Genomic DNA, 15,893 nt, shown 5'->3' with positions numbered 1-15,893 from the left:
CTTTGGGTGCACATCACATTGGGGCCGAGAAGTGAGCAAGCAGCTGGTCACGTGATAACTTTCTTTTAAGGCCAATAAATGAAGCTACGTAAATCGTAACTTGACGGAAACAGCACTACTAGCGGTTTTTCGAGGCGATTTAAAACTTTTTTTCATTGATACTTTCTTCCTGAAGTCAATAATTAAAAAGTTAGCTAATTAAACTTAACTAATTAATCAACCTTGAAAAGCGAAAAAATACTCAAGACTAGGCCACGCGACTATGAACACCCCTCAGTTGGTTTCACTGGACTAGGACACTTCGCCTTTTTTAAAAGTTTAGTTACATTTAGCTGGGACACCTGGTATACTTGCTACAGTCAACCTTTCTTTTTAAAGGCATATCCAATAATAATGAGCTATAAACGTCTTGCATTATTGTAAATTTATAGACATACCTTTCATGAAACTCGGTGATTTGACTCACTAGTGAGAAGCATGTCAGTTGGTTGCATGCATAAGAAATACTACGGCCGCTCCTGTAATCATTCCCTGTCTTGGTTGATCTGATGCTGAATTATTTTCTGCCTATTCTTTCCTTCTGATTCATCGCTTGCGCCTCGTAGCGCCTGTGCACAATCCGGAACTATACGCTAATGCATTCCGAAACTTTCTGAGGCTATCGTCTGCTCACGTACGGCCGGCGATATCGCTCACCTGATGCCAGGAAACGCAGGGTAACTTGAAGTCGCGTCTTTACTGGCACTGCACCCCGCATCACTGTATCCTGGCGCTTGATCCTTGGCTGTACACGAGCCAAGAGCTGGTAAAACTGGTCGCTGCTGAGCCGAAGCAGACGTTTGTATTTGTCTGGGTCAGTAGCCAGCAGCTCCTCATAGAGCTGGTTCTGAACGCCTAGCGATTTTCTCGTCAGCCGCGGCTTGACCCAGCATGACCTCTTAGAATGTGCAAACCAAGCAGTCTCTTCGTCATCTTCCGTAACATCAAGAATGACAGCCAAAGCGGCCAAACGACGCTTCCGCTCGGTGTCCATGTTGGCAACTACTCATGTTGGCAAGACTTGCTTTCCAAGGTTATGTGGCCAAGACACTAGAGATAACTGTTCTGAGTAAACAAGACGTTTGCAGTGCTCCACAAATTGCCAGCGAAGATTGGAAAGATTCCTGGCATCATTGTACGGTTTATGCACCAGGGGACAAGAAACACCTGGTTAGTGAAGAAACACAAGCTCTACATCTGTGAAAACATGACTGCTCGATCTAGAAAGTTGTCCTGTGTTGCTAAAGAGTGGTTGCACAGTCTGGCTTTCAGTTTGTTCGGCACATAAATGGAAAGATATTGGTACGCAAGGCACCACATCACAAGGCTGTTGTAATCAAGTGCGCAGATGACCTTTGATCTCTCTAATATATTTGTTTCATTCTTTGATTATGGCTAATATTGCTCATTTAGGTTGCTTAACTAAGGAGGAGTGGTTTACTCCCTTGAGAGTTATAAAAAAAGGATTAAACTTTTTGCATATTAATGTGCAATCTGTCAATAGCAAAATAGCACTGCTTGAAAGTTTTTTTTTTGCCGATATCAATGATCAGTGTGATATATGACAGCGATATTGATATCTTTAACTTGCCAAAAAAGAGGACAATCTATCTAAATAGAAAAATGTGGTGGAGGTGTGTCGTTATTAATAAAAACTTTAATACAATGTGATCTACTGCCTGAATTTTGTTGTATCGCAAATGATTATGAGATGCTTTATATTGGAAGTGCAAGATGCAATTTTTGCTGTTTGATATCACCCACCTTTTGGTTGTGTTCATGGTTTCCTTTCCTTTTTAGATAAATTTCTATTTTTGGTAATGAAAATAACAAAAGGGTTGTTATCGAGGTGATTTCAATGTTGACATGAATTCTGATAGCTTTAAAAAAATTGAATTTGAGAGTGTCTTCGTTTCAAATGGATGTGTGAATATATTATCAAATCAGAAACATGGATTACTGGAACATCAGGTACAATTCTTGATTTATTTGTTAAAAACTACAAGCTATCTTGCATCAACAGTGGGGTTTTGAGTTGTTCACTGAGTGACCATGTATGTCTATTTGCATGTTTCTAAAGACAGATCATGCTCAGGATAGCCCTAAGGTGCCACCCACCTTCCAAAGCATAACTGAGACTTAACTGAAAGCATTTCGTTCAGAAATACAAAAGATGTGTTGGAAGGATATCCTTTGTGAAACTGATGCAGCAGAAGCTTACCCTAGGCTTACTGATAAATTTGTAGCTATATATAAAAAGCGCTTATAGATAAGAAACAAAATCCACATAAAAACATACGGAAACCTTGGTTCACTAGGGACCTTTTATGCAAAATAAAGAAATGCAAACGCCTTCACGCATTCGCGAGCCTTCGGATCTAGAACATTTAAGGTTTGTTCGAAATAAATTGAACAAGGCTTTAAAGAAAGCAAGAGAAACATACTATTTACAGCTTTTTTCGTCATGCTCAGGGAACACTACTAAACTCTGGAATAGAGTGAACAAAATTTTTGGCGAAAAAGCAAAATTGGAGCCAGTAAAGAAAATTTTCTTAGATGGTTATTTTTGGAAGGGCGGGACATGCTTGATACATTTAACCATTACTTTGTTCATAAAGAACATGAGTCATCGTTAACTGAGCCTCAGACCTTGTGTTTTCCTCCACATCAAAACATGGCATTCTTACAGCTGTTCACTACCATAGAGCTGTGTTCAAGTTTTTTAAGATTTAAAAACTCCAGTAGTTGTGGTGCAGATAGCTCGCAGATCCGACCAGTAAAATACATGATACACGACATTTCTCCTGTCTTAGTCTACATTTATAATCTGCATTTCATCCGGTAAGTTTTCAGATCAAATGAAAACTGCGAGAGTTACGGCACTGTATAGAAAAGGAGACAAGCTAGATATAAGAAACTATCTTCCCATCTCTGTTCTCCCCGTATTTTCAGAAGGGCGTGAAAAAGTTCTTTAAAATCAATTGTCCTCATTCTGCTCTAAACTTGAGCTGATACAGAAGGCTCAATATGGGTTTCAAAAAAATTAATCTACTGAGTTAGCATTGCTTGATCAAAAAGAATACCTTGTAAATAATTTTGTACAGAAACTTCCAACAATCGACATATGTGTTGATTTCTCGCAGGTTTTTGACCGCATAAACCACAGACTTTTACTCGAAAAATTTGAGCCGTTTGGAATAAGGGATTTGTCATACGAAATTGTTAAGTCATATTTAACAGTTAAATCATAAGCAGACAGATGCCCGTTTGTTTGTATTAATGGTTTGAGTTCACAGGTAATGTGATGAAAATAGCCTCAGGTGTTCTGCAAGGAAGCATTATTGGCCCACTTCTTTTTAGCCTCTACGTTAATGATATTTTATTAACTTAGGAACAGGTAAAATTCATTATGTATGCTGATGACATAAGTATATTTGTACCATCTGCTTTGCCAACCAAATTAATTTTAAGGCAATTGATTTCCTAATTAGGTTGAGCAATTGGTCAAAAGAAAATTGTCTAACAGTTAATGCTAATAAAACAAAAGCTCTCATTTTCCACACTAAAGGTACACGAATACCTTCAAATTTATGTTTGACTTGTAATACCCGTCAGACTTGTAAATTTAATGTCATTCTCGTCGAATGACATTGGCTCCTAATGTCATTAATCGGCCGCTACACGGGAACATTTAATGTCATTAGGTTCGAATGTCATTCGCCATCGAGTGAGTTTGGGGAACTCATTCGCGTTTGATCTCGAACTGAATGCTTACTGTGGACACTAGATATTCAGCAGAAACAAGCGACGTGAAAAAATAATGAGCGCACTGACAAAGTTAGAAATTGTATTTATTAAGTTCTGCTAAAAAAATTTTTATTTTGATGTGAACCTGTTCACACTTGAGGCTCTTCTGGATAGCTTTCAGCAGCCAATGCAAGCGGTGAGCGTGAAGCAGGGCCTTTCCCGCGACCGTTGATCATTTTCAGTTTTGTGTTTCTTGCCAGTTGGCGTTCCATGTTCGTTTTGCTCGAAAGTAGATGTAGCTGAGCAGTTCACCTTTTGGAAGTCATTTTCACGCTCCGCGCTCTTGCACGCGCCGCCGTGTCAGCCATTTTGTTTGTTTACATTTATCAAATATGTGGCTGACTTTGTCCTTGGCTTCTGATGGCTAGAGTGCTGCAGAATGCAGAAATTATATTTTAAGCTTTTAATATTGCACAGAAATGTTCTCACCCGCTCTTCAAACACTACACAACAATTTCAAACATCTTCATGCATGCTGACATCTCTCAATTACTCTTTTTTTTTTTTCGCTGATCGCCACTGCCATCGATTTCGAATGACATCATTTTTTACTGTGTAGCACCGAAAGAGACCGAATGACATTCGACGGTTCGAATGAAATTAAATCTGCTAGTCTGACAGCGGTATTACTCTACACCTGTTGAAATTGTCAGTAGCTTTAAGAACCTCGGAGTTTATATTTCTGACATGCTTCAATGGGATGACCATGTAAACTTTGTTCTTGAAAAAATTACTCATACAGTAGAACTCATTAATAGAAATCGCTATAGTTTTCCATCTGCAGTAAAATTATTACTTTACAAAGCACTGTTCGCTTCCCACTTTAATTATTGTCATTTGGTATGGGGCACAACAACCCTGTTAAACCGCAATAAGATATTGATACTGCAAAAGAAAGCCATGTGCATTATTGAAAATTTATCATGTACAGAACGTACCACTAAGTTCTTGCATTAAACACAGTCATAAGAAAAAAACAAACATTGACGTCATCACCGCAGCGATGGTGCATGCATCGCTCCTGTGCTGTTGCTTGTAAAGGGGGTCGAGGGCTCAAGCTGCTCCTATGCAGCTTTTTTTTTCCTCGGCTTCCTTCATATATTGTATGGAAATAAAACAATTGAATTGAAATTGAAGTGAAAACTGCGCGGTAGTGACGATTTTTCGGAATTCCGTTATGGTGTATTGCATACCCACTGTTGTGAATATTCAAGCAGAACTGCCCCAGAATAGCAAGGTATTCCATGGCCTCCTTCATAGATGTGACAGTAGCCATGGAACCTCCTCACACGCGGCCGAGTCGATGTAAGGAGGCTTCACCACACAGCGAGCAGCTCATGATGAGCACGCGTCATCACACCCAGGACCATGCAGGTGTACACGAGAGAAACATGCATTTGCGCTGGAACGGCGAGACTCCTTTTAAAAGAAAAGACCCTCAACACGCTGATTAGCATCCAAACAGACTTGCAGTTGGGCTTGGCTCGCTGAAGTGCGGCTGGCAGCCGCAATCATCACGGGCTGGTAGCAATGCTCAGAAAACGAAACTATGGGGCGACTTCAGTTGACGTGGCCCCCCTTCAGTCCACTTATATGTTGAACAGAATTCTGCACAGCTTTTTACTTCAGTTACTGACATTTCAGCTGGTAGACTGGCCTCCCACTGTCTGAACTTCAGTAACTGAAGAGTGATTTACAGTTGGGCATTATTAGTAGCGCCCTTGTGCCGGTAATGCCATGCTGTGCCACGCCAGAGTTGCTGCACCATCGTGAAAAATATCAGTAATGTTTCTCCAGTCTGCTTCAAATTGATTGCTTTGGAACTGAGCGACATCATTCACTGGTTGTCACATCCGGGTGTAACCTCAGTTGCACCACCATTTTGAATTTATTTATTTTCTTATTCCCTCTGGGCTGTTATAGGGCGGCTATCAAATACAAAAACAAGGGCAGTTGTCAAGTCACACAGCACACAGGGTGGCTGGTATACAATAGAATAAACTAACTGAAGATTAACAGAAAATTACTAAGGAGCGGATAACTTGCACAGCTTACATTTCCAACTTTTTCTCAAGACGCTGTGTAGAAGTAGTGTTTTTAAATAATTGTGGAAGCAGGTTATTCCAGTCTATTGTTGTTTTTGGAAGAAAAGAATGCTTAATAACATCACCTCTTTGTGAAGGTTCATCCAATTCACTGTACTCTGTTCATCCAATTCACTAACAGCCTAATTTGATTTCCTTTTTATCACTTTCATCGCTAATATTATTTAGTCATTTTTAGTGCCTTCCTGTTACAATTGTTACAGTACTTGGTAATTGAGTAACTTGGTGGCATATCAAATTGTATTCTGTTCATGGGTCTTATTACAGGTAACAGGGACCATGATGTTGCTCTGTTATCACTGCTTGTGGTTAGTGAAGGGCTTCTGTGATGTCATTTTAGTATAAGCCTTATGTTTGCCTTATGTTTTTGGAGAGAAAGCAGTGACCACAAGCGAGATATCTCGACAAGCTGCATACTCTTCCAAAGCCTTCTGTTCTTCATACTGATGGTTATTTTTAATATGCAGCACATGTAGACCTTTGTCAAAATTTCGACCCCAAGAGGGTTTGCATCTAAGCCTTGTAACATCCGTGGGAGTCCTAACCTTTGGAGGGTGAGCAGTGTTCCTCTTACCTTCAAGAGATTTGGAAGGCAGGAAATGCAAAGGAGTCACACAGTATGGCCAAGAAGCAAAACTCAGTGGGTTCTCAACTACTAACAAAGGCTGTACAGTCGCGGACAAAAATTTGAGAGATGCGGGTTCGCAGGGAAAAAAAATGTATTGTGCTTAGTCTTGCTAGCCATTGAGCTGGCATTTGTTCCAGTGGATTAAGCATGCATGTCTTTTCATGCATCTCTGCTTTTTGTTGACCTGCTTTGCCTGACTGTGCAGAAATTGTGAACTTTTTTTACTGTGAATTCGCATCCCGCAAACTTATGTCCCTGAATGTACTTTTGTCTTCCTGAACAGATATCAATGTAAAAGCATTTATCATGTACTAAAAATTTCATGTACAGGTGCTGAATACAGCCTCTCTGACCTTTGTGTTTTAAAAGGATGCTGCAGACAACTCTATCCAATTATTGTTCTGAGTAAAAATTATTTCACTGGCTCTTTCTGGGTATGTTGATGTCGCTGGCAGCAAAAGACACATTTATGGCTCAGAAAATTAAATTTAAAAATTTTCCCACCAGTTGGTACCAACTCATGACATCTATACAGAGGATTGTTTGCCGCTGTTTTGAAGTGAATAGCAATGTAGTGTAGCCTCTGGGATCTACATCAAAAATTCAGTGTTGGTGCAAGCAGGTTACTTGCAAAATTGGTCGTTGATGGCGACACCTTTATTTCATTTCTTGGTCTCTTCTAGCTTACAAAAGCTCGTTTTTTGGGGAGAATGGTCTCTTTGTCATTAGAAGGCCATAGCCTGTCGATACAGTCCAACTTCAGTTTGTCCTCAGTGTCCCCCTCAATGGTGTGGTGGCATCTGAATGAGTTGCATTGTTTTTAAAAGTATGTGAAACAGCCTCTGTATATGTGTGCTCCAAGAGCAAATTTTTGCTCTGCTACAAGAAGGTAATTGTCTGTTCGACTGCTGCTCGTTCCACAAAGCAGCTGATATTTACTTGCATGCTTTAAGCACAACAAAATTCCGTAGTTTTACCAGACCTGCCTTGTGAAGCTTTGAGCTAATGTTAATCTTTGTGTTGTCGCCTTGTTCTTGACTTCCATTGAAGTATTCCATGCATAAAACCTGTAGCTGCATGTGCTGCGTGAAGCTAAGGCATTCTTAAAAGGTGCAAACGGGATCATTTCATTCAAAATACCGGTGTGTTCCTCTGCAGAGGTTGACCCACCAAAACGGCAGCTCTGTGGGGGCAATCAAGCAGCTATGGAACGGATGCTGCAGTTTGGCCGTGAGCTTCATCTGATGAGCGTTCAGCTCAAGCACCAGTATGGAACAAACAAAGCCAACCGAAAGATGATTCAGGTAGGACGACTTTAGTGGTGGACTTTTTGAGCATGCATATCCACCGAAGCGTAACCTTTGTAGCCACATGGCTGCGCTTGGGTGGATGCCAATGAGCAATTACTCCCTTATTGCACATCTACTCCATCTTGGGGATAAACATTTGACCAATTAACTGGTAGTGTTGCATGATCATGATACATCATGCTCTGCAGTCATTGCTGTTTTCTGGGCATTTTCTTCACGGAAGGAATATTTTGAAAGCTTCTAGTTATGAGTAGACATGTAGAAACCTGAATGTTGCCCTCTTGCTGTTTGTCTTATGCCTCTAGTAATATTATCAGCATACTGCCCTACACCAGTGTGGTGCTTTTTTTCTGGTTGTCATTTTTGTGCTTCTCTTTTCTGTTACATCGTCGTACCTGCCTGGTCTCCCCAGTTATCCGGGAGACTCCCATATTTCTGTGGTTTTGTACTATTGTATGGCCGAAATGCAGTCTCCCGGAAACGCTCCCATGTTTGGCCAAATCCTTCTAGTCTGGCCACATAGCGCTGGAGCTGCCTGCAAATCTAATCCAGTCCTACCGTGTGACACCGATTGACATCGTAATCAGTGAGGAGTAAAATGTGTAGTCGGCCGAGCGCAAAGTTGAACCTGCCAGTACCTTTTATTTTGAATTTTATGAGAGCACAGCGCCGCCGCCACCTTCGTCTGCGTGGCTGCCTGGTGTGCCGCAAGTGTGATGCTAGAGTCTGATTCTGCCTGTAGTTTTTCTCCGCTTGTGCCAGTTTTTGCTCCAGGCAGCACTGGGCCTCACTAGGCCGCCTCCACACAGTCATCCGGGAGTTCTCTTCTGTGCTTTGTTGGCTTCAGGCTCTGGCGCATGGTCTGTAGTCTGATAGTCTGCAGTGAAGCTCCACCCACATTCATGACCGCCACATCGAATTCCTCCACAACAAAAAAAAATATATATATAGTCTGTTGTTAAAACTTTTTACCTAATCACAAAAAACTAATCACAAGAAACAAAATTATAAGCTGGAAATGGAATTTGTGAATCTGTAGGCTTTTGTCATTCCTCCAGATGTGCTGCCAGACGAACGGGCTGACAGGCAGTGGAGCGCCATCTCCCAGCTCGAAGACACAGATGGGCTTTTGAAATTTAGCCGTATCAAGGAGGTAATGCTTGTAATCCTCTCTGTACCGCACAGCAATGCTGGATGTAAGAGGCAGTTCAGTACTGCAAAAAAAAAAAAAAAAATTGTTCCCAGTTCCAAGCATCCATGTCTGACACGACCCTCGGTCATGATCTTTTGGCGAAGTGTTGCAGGGGCGAACATTGTTATGCATGGCAGTGTTCCCAGGACTTCCTGATACGGGTGATGTTTGCCCTGTTGAGTATTTCGTAACAATGGCCACTGATGTATAGTATGTTACTGGTTTGGGCACAAAACCAGTTGAATTCCTCCTTCATTGTAACTAAGAAAAGTCAGTCATCAAAAATGCCTGTAAAAGGTTCCATCCCATGACTCCCCCCCCCCCTTTTTTTTGTTCGTTTACCTCCCCGGTCAGGCCTCCCAAATGCCTTCTCTGTGAACCTGGCAGGTATGCATGAGACATATATTATCTTAGGCTTCTAACCTAGCTTCCTGGCTTGTATGTAAGTCTGTGTATTGCATTGGGCAGCACTTCGCCAAGAGGTGCAGGACCGCAGGCTTTACCTACTGGTGGTGTTTACCCATGAGCATATTTATCTGCAGTGCCGTCCACTTGTTTCAGGGCACTTCTAAACTATGTTGTTTGCAAATCAAGTTGTCAAGGTGATCTTGTATTTTTTCTCTGTGTAGGATGCCTTCAGCTTGCTAGCCTATGCAGACCCCTGGAGCAGTCCTGTTGGATACCAGCTTGATCCTGTTCAAAGGGAACCGGTGTGCGCGGCGCTCAACAGTGCGATTTTAGGTGAGCACGCAGTAAACAAAATTTTCCTGCTTGGGAGTACTGGTTAATGTATTGTATTAATAACAGTACATATTCAGGCACACGCTTCACATAAGTATCAAAACCTAAAAATGTACTAGACTGTTTTGTTTATAAAACTACACCAGTACAATTACCGTATTTACTCGCGTAATAGGCGCACTCGCATAATAGGCGCACCCCTAGTTAGGGCGCGAAAAATCAGATTTTTTTATTTCCGCGCATAATAGGCGCACCCCGAACTTGGCACTGTGATCAATACTGTATTTACACGATTGCAAGCCGACGCCTCGCCACCCCCCCCGCTTCCCAATCTTTATTTTAACAAAGTTTTTGCTGAACTGCCGCACTTCTCGGCCACGTCGTATTTTCCGACCTGCCCCACGCTTTCCGCGTTCGAGAGCAAACTCCCAGCCATGTAGCTGTTAAGGTGCTTGCCCGTCGAGCTAAAACATCAACGCTCTCCGCGGCAAAGCCATAAACCACGATAACTATCGCGCTACCGCAAATCCCGGCACTTGAAAGCAACAAAAAAAAAAAACGAGCTGGAGATGCTGATGGCGATATAGATAGCGAAAGCTCGCGGTAAAGTCCCTAAATCAGCTTTGCTAAGTAGCGACAAGTCCCTCCTCTCCTACCGCCCTTTCCCCTGCGGCTCGCGTCGTCCGCCATGTTCTTCCTGACGCGCTCCGATGGCGCGGTTGTATGCACTGGAACGGCGGACCTTGCAGAGTCGCGGCTTTGCTGTAAGGGGCAGTGAAAAATGTAGTAAATGAGCTTGGTATGAGAAGAAGGGAAACGTGCCAGTAATGCGCTCCGAATGTGATTTGCGTTCAGTTTTGTCGGAGACAGCGAGTGCGGCAAAACTGCAGTTGTGGTGCGGCGGCCAGTTCGCGAGAGAACACGGACACGCGTGCAACTTTATATATAGCATATTATTGCAAAGACTACCAACGGCGGTTTGTGGCGGTTTGCGGGGCAGTTTTGCTGGCCGGTGAGAGAATATTGACGGGACAGCAGTGCATTTGTTTCTTTATGCTAAGCTTCCTCAGAATTATGGGCTCGAATTGATCTTCAGTAAAATGGAGCTTTAAAGAAGGGTAGTTGTATTAGGAATATATATGAAGATGAAAAATACAAAAACCTAGCTGTGCAGGTGAACACACTGAAGTCCCTTCATGAATTTCTAGGACAGACGGAAGCCGATGTCTGCGGGGTGCCGGTATGCACGAAATAATTACGGTGCTGCCTCGCGGATTACTTGTATGGTGGGAATAGAATGAAAGGAATATTATGGGCACTGGATGCTGAGACTGACCGTTGGTTTCGCACAGCAATAAAATTCCTTTGCGCCCGCGTCACAAACTTTTGGCACGTAGAGCACTTGTGCAGCAGACACTCCAATAAATCAGACATGCTATGCGCGAGTGTGAACACATGTAAATTCATCTAATTGGAGCGCGAGTTATGTACACACCGCCAATCTTTAATAGTACCGCGCGAGCGTCGACTGGACAACGCCTTATCATGGCGCGGAGCGCGAATCAAGCGAGAATAAGCGCATTTGTTTCAGATGCACTGGTTCTCGCTCGTTTTGCCGCTCAGCGCTGTCATCAGGCGCTGACAAGCCGGCTGGTCGACGGTCGCGCGGTACTATTAAAGAATTGGCAGGGCGTACCGCAGAACACTTCGCAAGAGGTTACGGTTTCAGGGCGCATTACTGAGCGAAAAGGTTTTGGCTACTTGATCTCAATGGACCAGCTGCAGTAGGTGCCGGAGTGGGGCCGTAGGCTGAAATACGCGCGCATACTTGCACTGACATGCATGTTTACGAAATGACAAAGGCGGACAGCAGCGCGTAATCAAACAATCGTCAAGCATAGTGCGAGCTGGGAGCTTTAGCAATTCTGACTCGCCAGCCAAAGTTTGCTACTAGAGCATCGAATCTCAACGATGGAAAACAGGAATTGAGCTTACATCGTATAACTTGCTAGAATTCGTCAGCTTGAAATTTTTTCTCCCAATCCTGTGGAGCGACGCTTTCTGTCGCACAATATCGTTCTTCGCCAGCGGCACTGAAAACAACGCCAGACCTTTTCCTGACTGGGTTGAGTACCCGAAGGTGCAACAGCCCGGAATTTCGGCTGCTGCTGCGGACACAAAAAAAGAGCCCGATAAACTACAGTGACTTCCAGCAAACAGCGACAAATATAAAGTCACCTCCACTGAATGTCCGTGGCCAGCACAACTATACTGTCACGTTGTAGTGACGGCAGTCCAGCGGTCAGGAAGACAGCAACAAAACTTGCAAACGAAGCTCTTTATTTGTGCTGACTTGCGCCCGCAAAACAACTGAATCACTCGGCGGCGCCGTAAGCAACAGACGTGCTCGTCAGTAGCCGAACTACGAAATGCCGGCCGCTCGCGGCATCGCTCAATTTAAAGCCGGCAAGGAAACTTCGAGACAACCAGGTCAGGATCATCTACAGTAATCTGGAAAAACGTAGATGCAGCTCTGCACGACTGCGATCAGTGGAGGTTAGTCCGGGCGCTTCTCGCGTCACGAAGAAACGTAGCGTGCAAGCGCCGTCAAACTATGCAGCCGGACGACTTAGGAAGAACATGGCGGAACGGAACTAGTTCCCAACCGGAAGTGGGCGCTGTCCAATAGTGTGCGTCGGCGGCGCCGCAAACGTTTTCGGTACTTAGCTTTTTTTAGAAAAGCTCATAAAGGGACTTTAGCTCGCGGCGGAGGAACGCGATGATGATGATGATAAGCTTGGCCTTGGGCGCCCTCCTGGGCGGCGTCTGGAAGCTCCTGCGCGCGTGTGTGGCCTCCGCGATCAAGCGCCCGTTGCGCGCAGCCGGAGCCGATCGCGGAGGCCTCGGCGCGGCGCGTGCATTCCTAAGGCTATTCCCGCGTGTGTCGTGGAAAGTTTCGGTGCAACCCTTACACGGATCTTTTTTTTTTTTCTTAACATTTTCTTCGCGAAAACGGGGTGCGGCCCGTACACGAGTGCGTTTACGCGGTGTGTTCAATTTTGCGAGTCGAAAAATTTCCGGAAATTTTACCCCGCGTAATAGGCGCACCCCGAACTTTGAGCCGGATTTTCTGGAAAAAAAGTGCGCCTATTATGCGAGTAAATACGGTAAACCTGGATATAATGCAGTTGAAAAAAGTCCATGATCTTTCTTTACATACAGTTTTCACACAAAGACCCAAAAGGACAATGCAGAATGGAAACCAAAATAAGAACTAAATGTAGGTGAAATCACCTTGAAAATGTTTACAGAAATCCCTATTACTCGAAGTCAAAAACACGGAGCAATGTTCTACGATTGCACTGATAGCACGCCTGCCGGAGCAGCCGCGGCTCGCGCAACGCCTCTGTGGGTGGGATGGCGAGAGTGGGAGAGCCAGGGGACCTAGGGACACTGTGACCGAGCTAGAGGAGAGCGTACATGGTCGCGCCGCCACCGTAGACCGGCCACGGGGCCGCATGCTTCTTCCTGCATGTTCCCTCTCTCGGTCTCTCGGACTCTTCGTTTTGCGTCGCTGGCACTCTCTGCCGTCCTTGCTGTGCAGTCCCGATGCGCGAGAGCTATTGACGCCGGAATCACACAAGCAACAGTGCTGCGGCGATGGGCGCGCACTGTTTGTGTCGTTTCATTTTTGCTATGCCCTATCGTTTCTCGCTGCGTTAGAGCATGGACTGTTGTAGTGCCATGCGGCATGGCGTTTAAAAAGCGAAAGCAACGGAGATGCGCCGACGACGCTGGAGCACGACGTGTTGTCTCAACTGTGGTTGCTCGTTGCAATCGTTGACATTCCTCTCATGTCAGTTTGTGCTTTATCGTTGTGAAATTTTTCTGCCAAATTTCGTAACTCAGCACAAACTAACAGCTAGTCGGCTTAGCATGTTTGTTATATCATGGTCAACCACCACTACACGTTCGTTACATGGATGTCTCAGATACACATGCATCAATAGGAGTGGCGTTGGGGAGTAAAAACATCATTATATTGAGGACTTTGCTATAGGAGGTTTAACTGTATTGCTGGTAGATTTGAGGTAGGCTTTTTTGTTTGGTTCCTTTCTTGCTGCACTGTAGTCGTCCCTTTGCCAATTAAGTCATTGATTAGCTGGCTGGAGTCTTAGCTTTCCACACACAGCCCAGTTTTGGTGAGCGTATGGATATTGCTACCATATAAATGATTGTAAGGGCCGCACTTTTTTTCCAGATTCGAGGGCCAATTTTCGGGGTGCAGCCCATACACGCAATTTGCTAAAAAAAAAAAATTTAATTAAAAACACACCAATCAGGGAATGAGCGACATTTATTCTACGTTCAGCCGTCACTCACGGAGTATTCGACTCTGAGCTGGTACTGTGCTGTGGTGCACCCTCATCCCAAAAGAATCCGCACAGCATGTCCGCTGTCAACGCGCAGCCTTTGTTCCGCACTTCCATCACATAGCAGAGGAGCTCTTCTTCCAGTTCGGGAAACTCGCACGGCTTGCCTCGGAAAGCGCGCTTTTTACAGCTTGTGTTTCTCAATGCATCCTTTTGGTTGCACCATCATCGGACGCACTTCTCGGCCACGTCAAATTTCCAGCCCGCCACACGCTTGCCGTGTTCGAGCGCTGACTTCCAGCCGTGTAGCTATTAAGGTGCTTGCCCATCGTGCTAAAACTGCTACACAACTGCTACAGTGAACGCGCTAACATGCCACAAAGGGCTGGAGCTGGCGATACTGATGCAGATGTGGTTAGCGGGAGGTCACAGCGGAGAAAAAAAAGTTGACAATGATGATGATAACGCGGCCCCGGGTGCCATCCATACGGCACTTGGAAGCTCCTGTGTGCACACGTGGCCTCCGCGATCAAGCACACCGTTGCTCGCAGCCGGAGCTGATCACGGAGGCCATGGCGCATGCATGTAGAAGGCTATTCCCTCCTGGGTCATGGAAAAGTTTGGGTGCAGCCCTTACACGGATTTGTTTTTTTTTAAACATTTCCTTGGGGAAAATGGGGTGCGGCCCATACACGTGTGTGGCCCTTACATGCGTTTATACGGTATTTGACCTCCACAGTCCACCTTAGTCCTTGTTAATTCTCTGGTGTCGCTTTCTTTTTAATTGTGTGTGCACTAGGTGTTAGACTCTGGAATGCACTGGACTGTAGGCGCATTTATTTGGCTGGCAGCTTGCCTCACCAGCGGTAGTACAAAGACGCATCCCCAAAGTTGGCATACAGTAGTGTTGCTACTTACTAGCTAGTTTCTATAGGCCCTAGCTGGCCACAGAAACAACAGCATGCATGTTTCCAGTTAAAACAGGTCGTGTTTGTTGGTGCAGATCCCATAGTAGCCGTACGCTGTGCGGTGTCAGTGCACATTAAAGAACCCCAGGTGGTCAAAATTTCCACAACCATTCACTACGGCGTCCCTCATATCCTGAGTTGCTTTGGGACGTTAAACCCCCACAAACCACAACAGAATTTCTCTGCTAGTGCCTTTAACACAATGCTAGCACCTGTAATCTACTTGTTGGCATTTTTTGAAGTTTTAAGGGATGTCAACTGCATTATACTACAAGAGCTGTGGCACATGGTGTGTGCTAATTGGGATGTTGTATGGGACTCTTAGGCAGCATGTTTTGCTTGCTTTTGATGTCTGTGCTAAAATTGTGTGAGTGCCATTACAAAATGGGGCCTTACCTTTAGCAGGTTATGTGACTTAAGTGACATTAGTTTGATGCAAGATTCGAGCCTGAGGCAGTAAGCAGCCTGGCAAAATGTTCTAATTCAAAGTAGCCACTAGTACCTACACATATAGCTGGTGGGGTTCAGTAGCACAAAGGCAGGTTGCACAAGATACTAGTTGCAACTCATCTTTTCACAGTGATCAGCAGTATGCATGCTAATTAATGCATTTGAGTTCCACGTAGGTCTGCCATTTCACCTACTGTCTGCAGCTATTCTGGAATATTGTAGTACTCTGCAGACTGTGCAATAAGGAAAGTTGCAATGCCGGACCCCCTCTTCCTCGTTG

General features: G+C 44.4%; 1 protein-coding gene across 5 annotated transcripts in view; it reads left to right on the top strand.

Moving 5' to 3' along the window:
* The window catches only part of RanBPM (Ran-binding protein M), a 58,091-nt gene that overhangs the window by 35,211 nt on the left and 6,987 nt on the right, over positions 1-15,893 (top strand). For 2 of the 5 annotated variants that reach the window (XM_089579433.1, XM_089579434.1), the window contains 2 exons: positions 7,738-7,883; positions 9,711-9,822. In XM_089579433.1, the coding sequence (XP_089435559.1) occupies positions 7,738-7,883; positions 9,711-9,822 (258 nt within the window). Of the gene's footprint in view, positions 1-7,737; positions 7,884-8,947; positions 9,043-9,710; positions 9,823-15,893 lie in introns of those variants that run through there. The other 3 variants (XM_089579431.1, XM_089579432.1, XM_089579435.1) reach the window with 2 other exon arrangements.

Source organism: Amblyomma mixtum, chromosome 3 (assembly GCF_055824585.1).
Source record: "Amblyomma mixtum isolate Tamu chromosome 3, ASM5582458v1, whole genome shotgun sequence".
NCBI classification, from domain to species: Eukaryota; Metazoa; Arthropoda; class Arachnida; order Ixodida; family Ixodidae; genus Amblyomma; species Amblyomma mixtum.
This window is presented reverse-complemented; position numbering and strand designations above follow the sequence as displayed.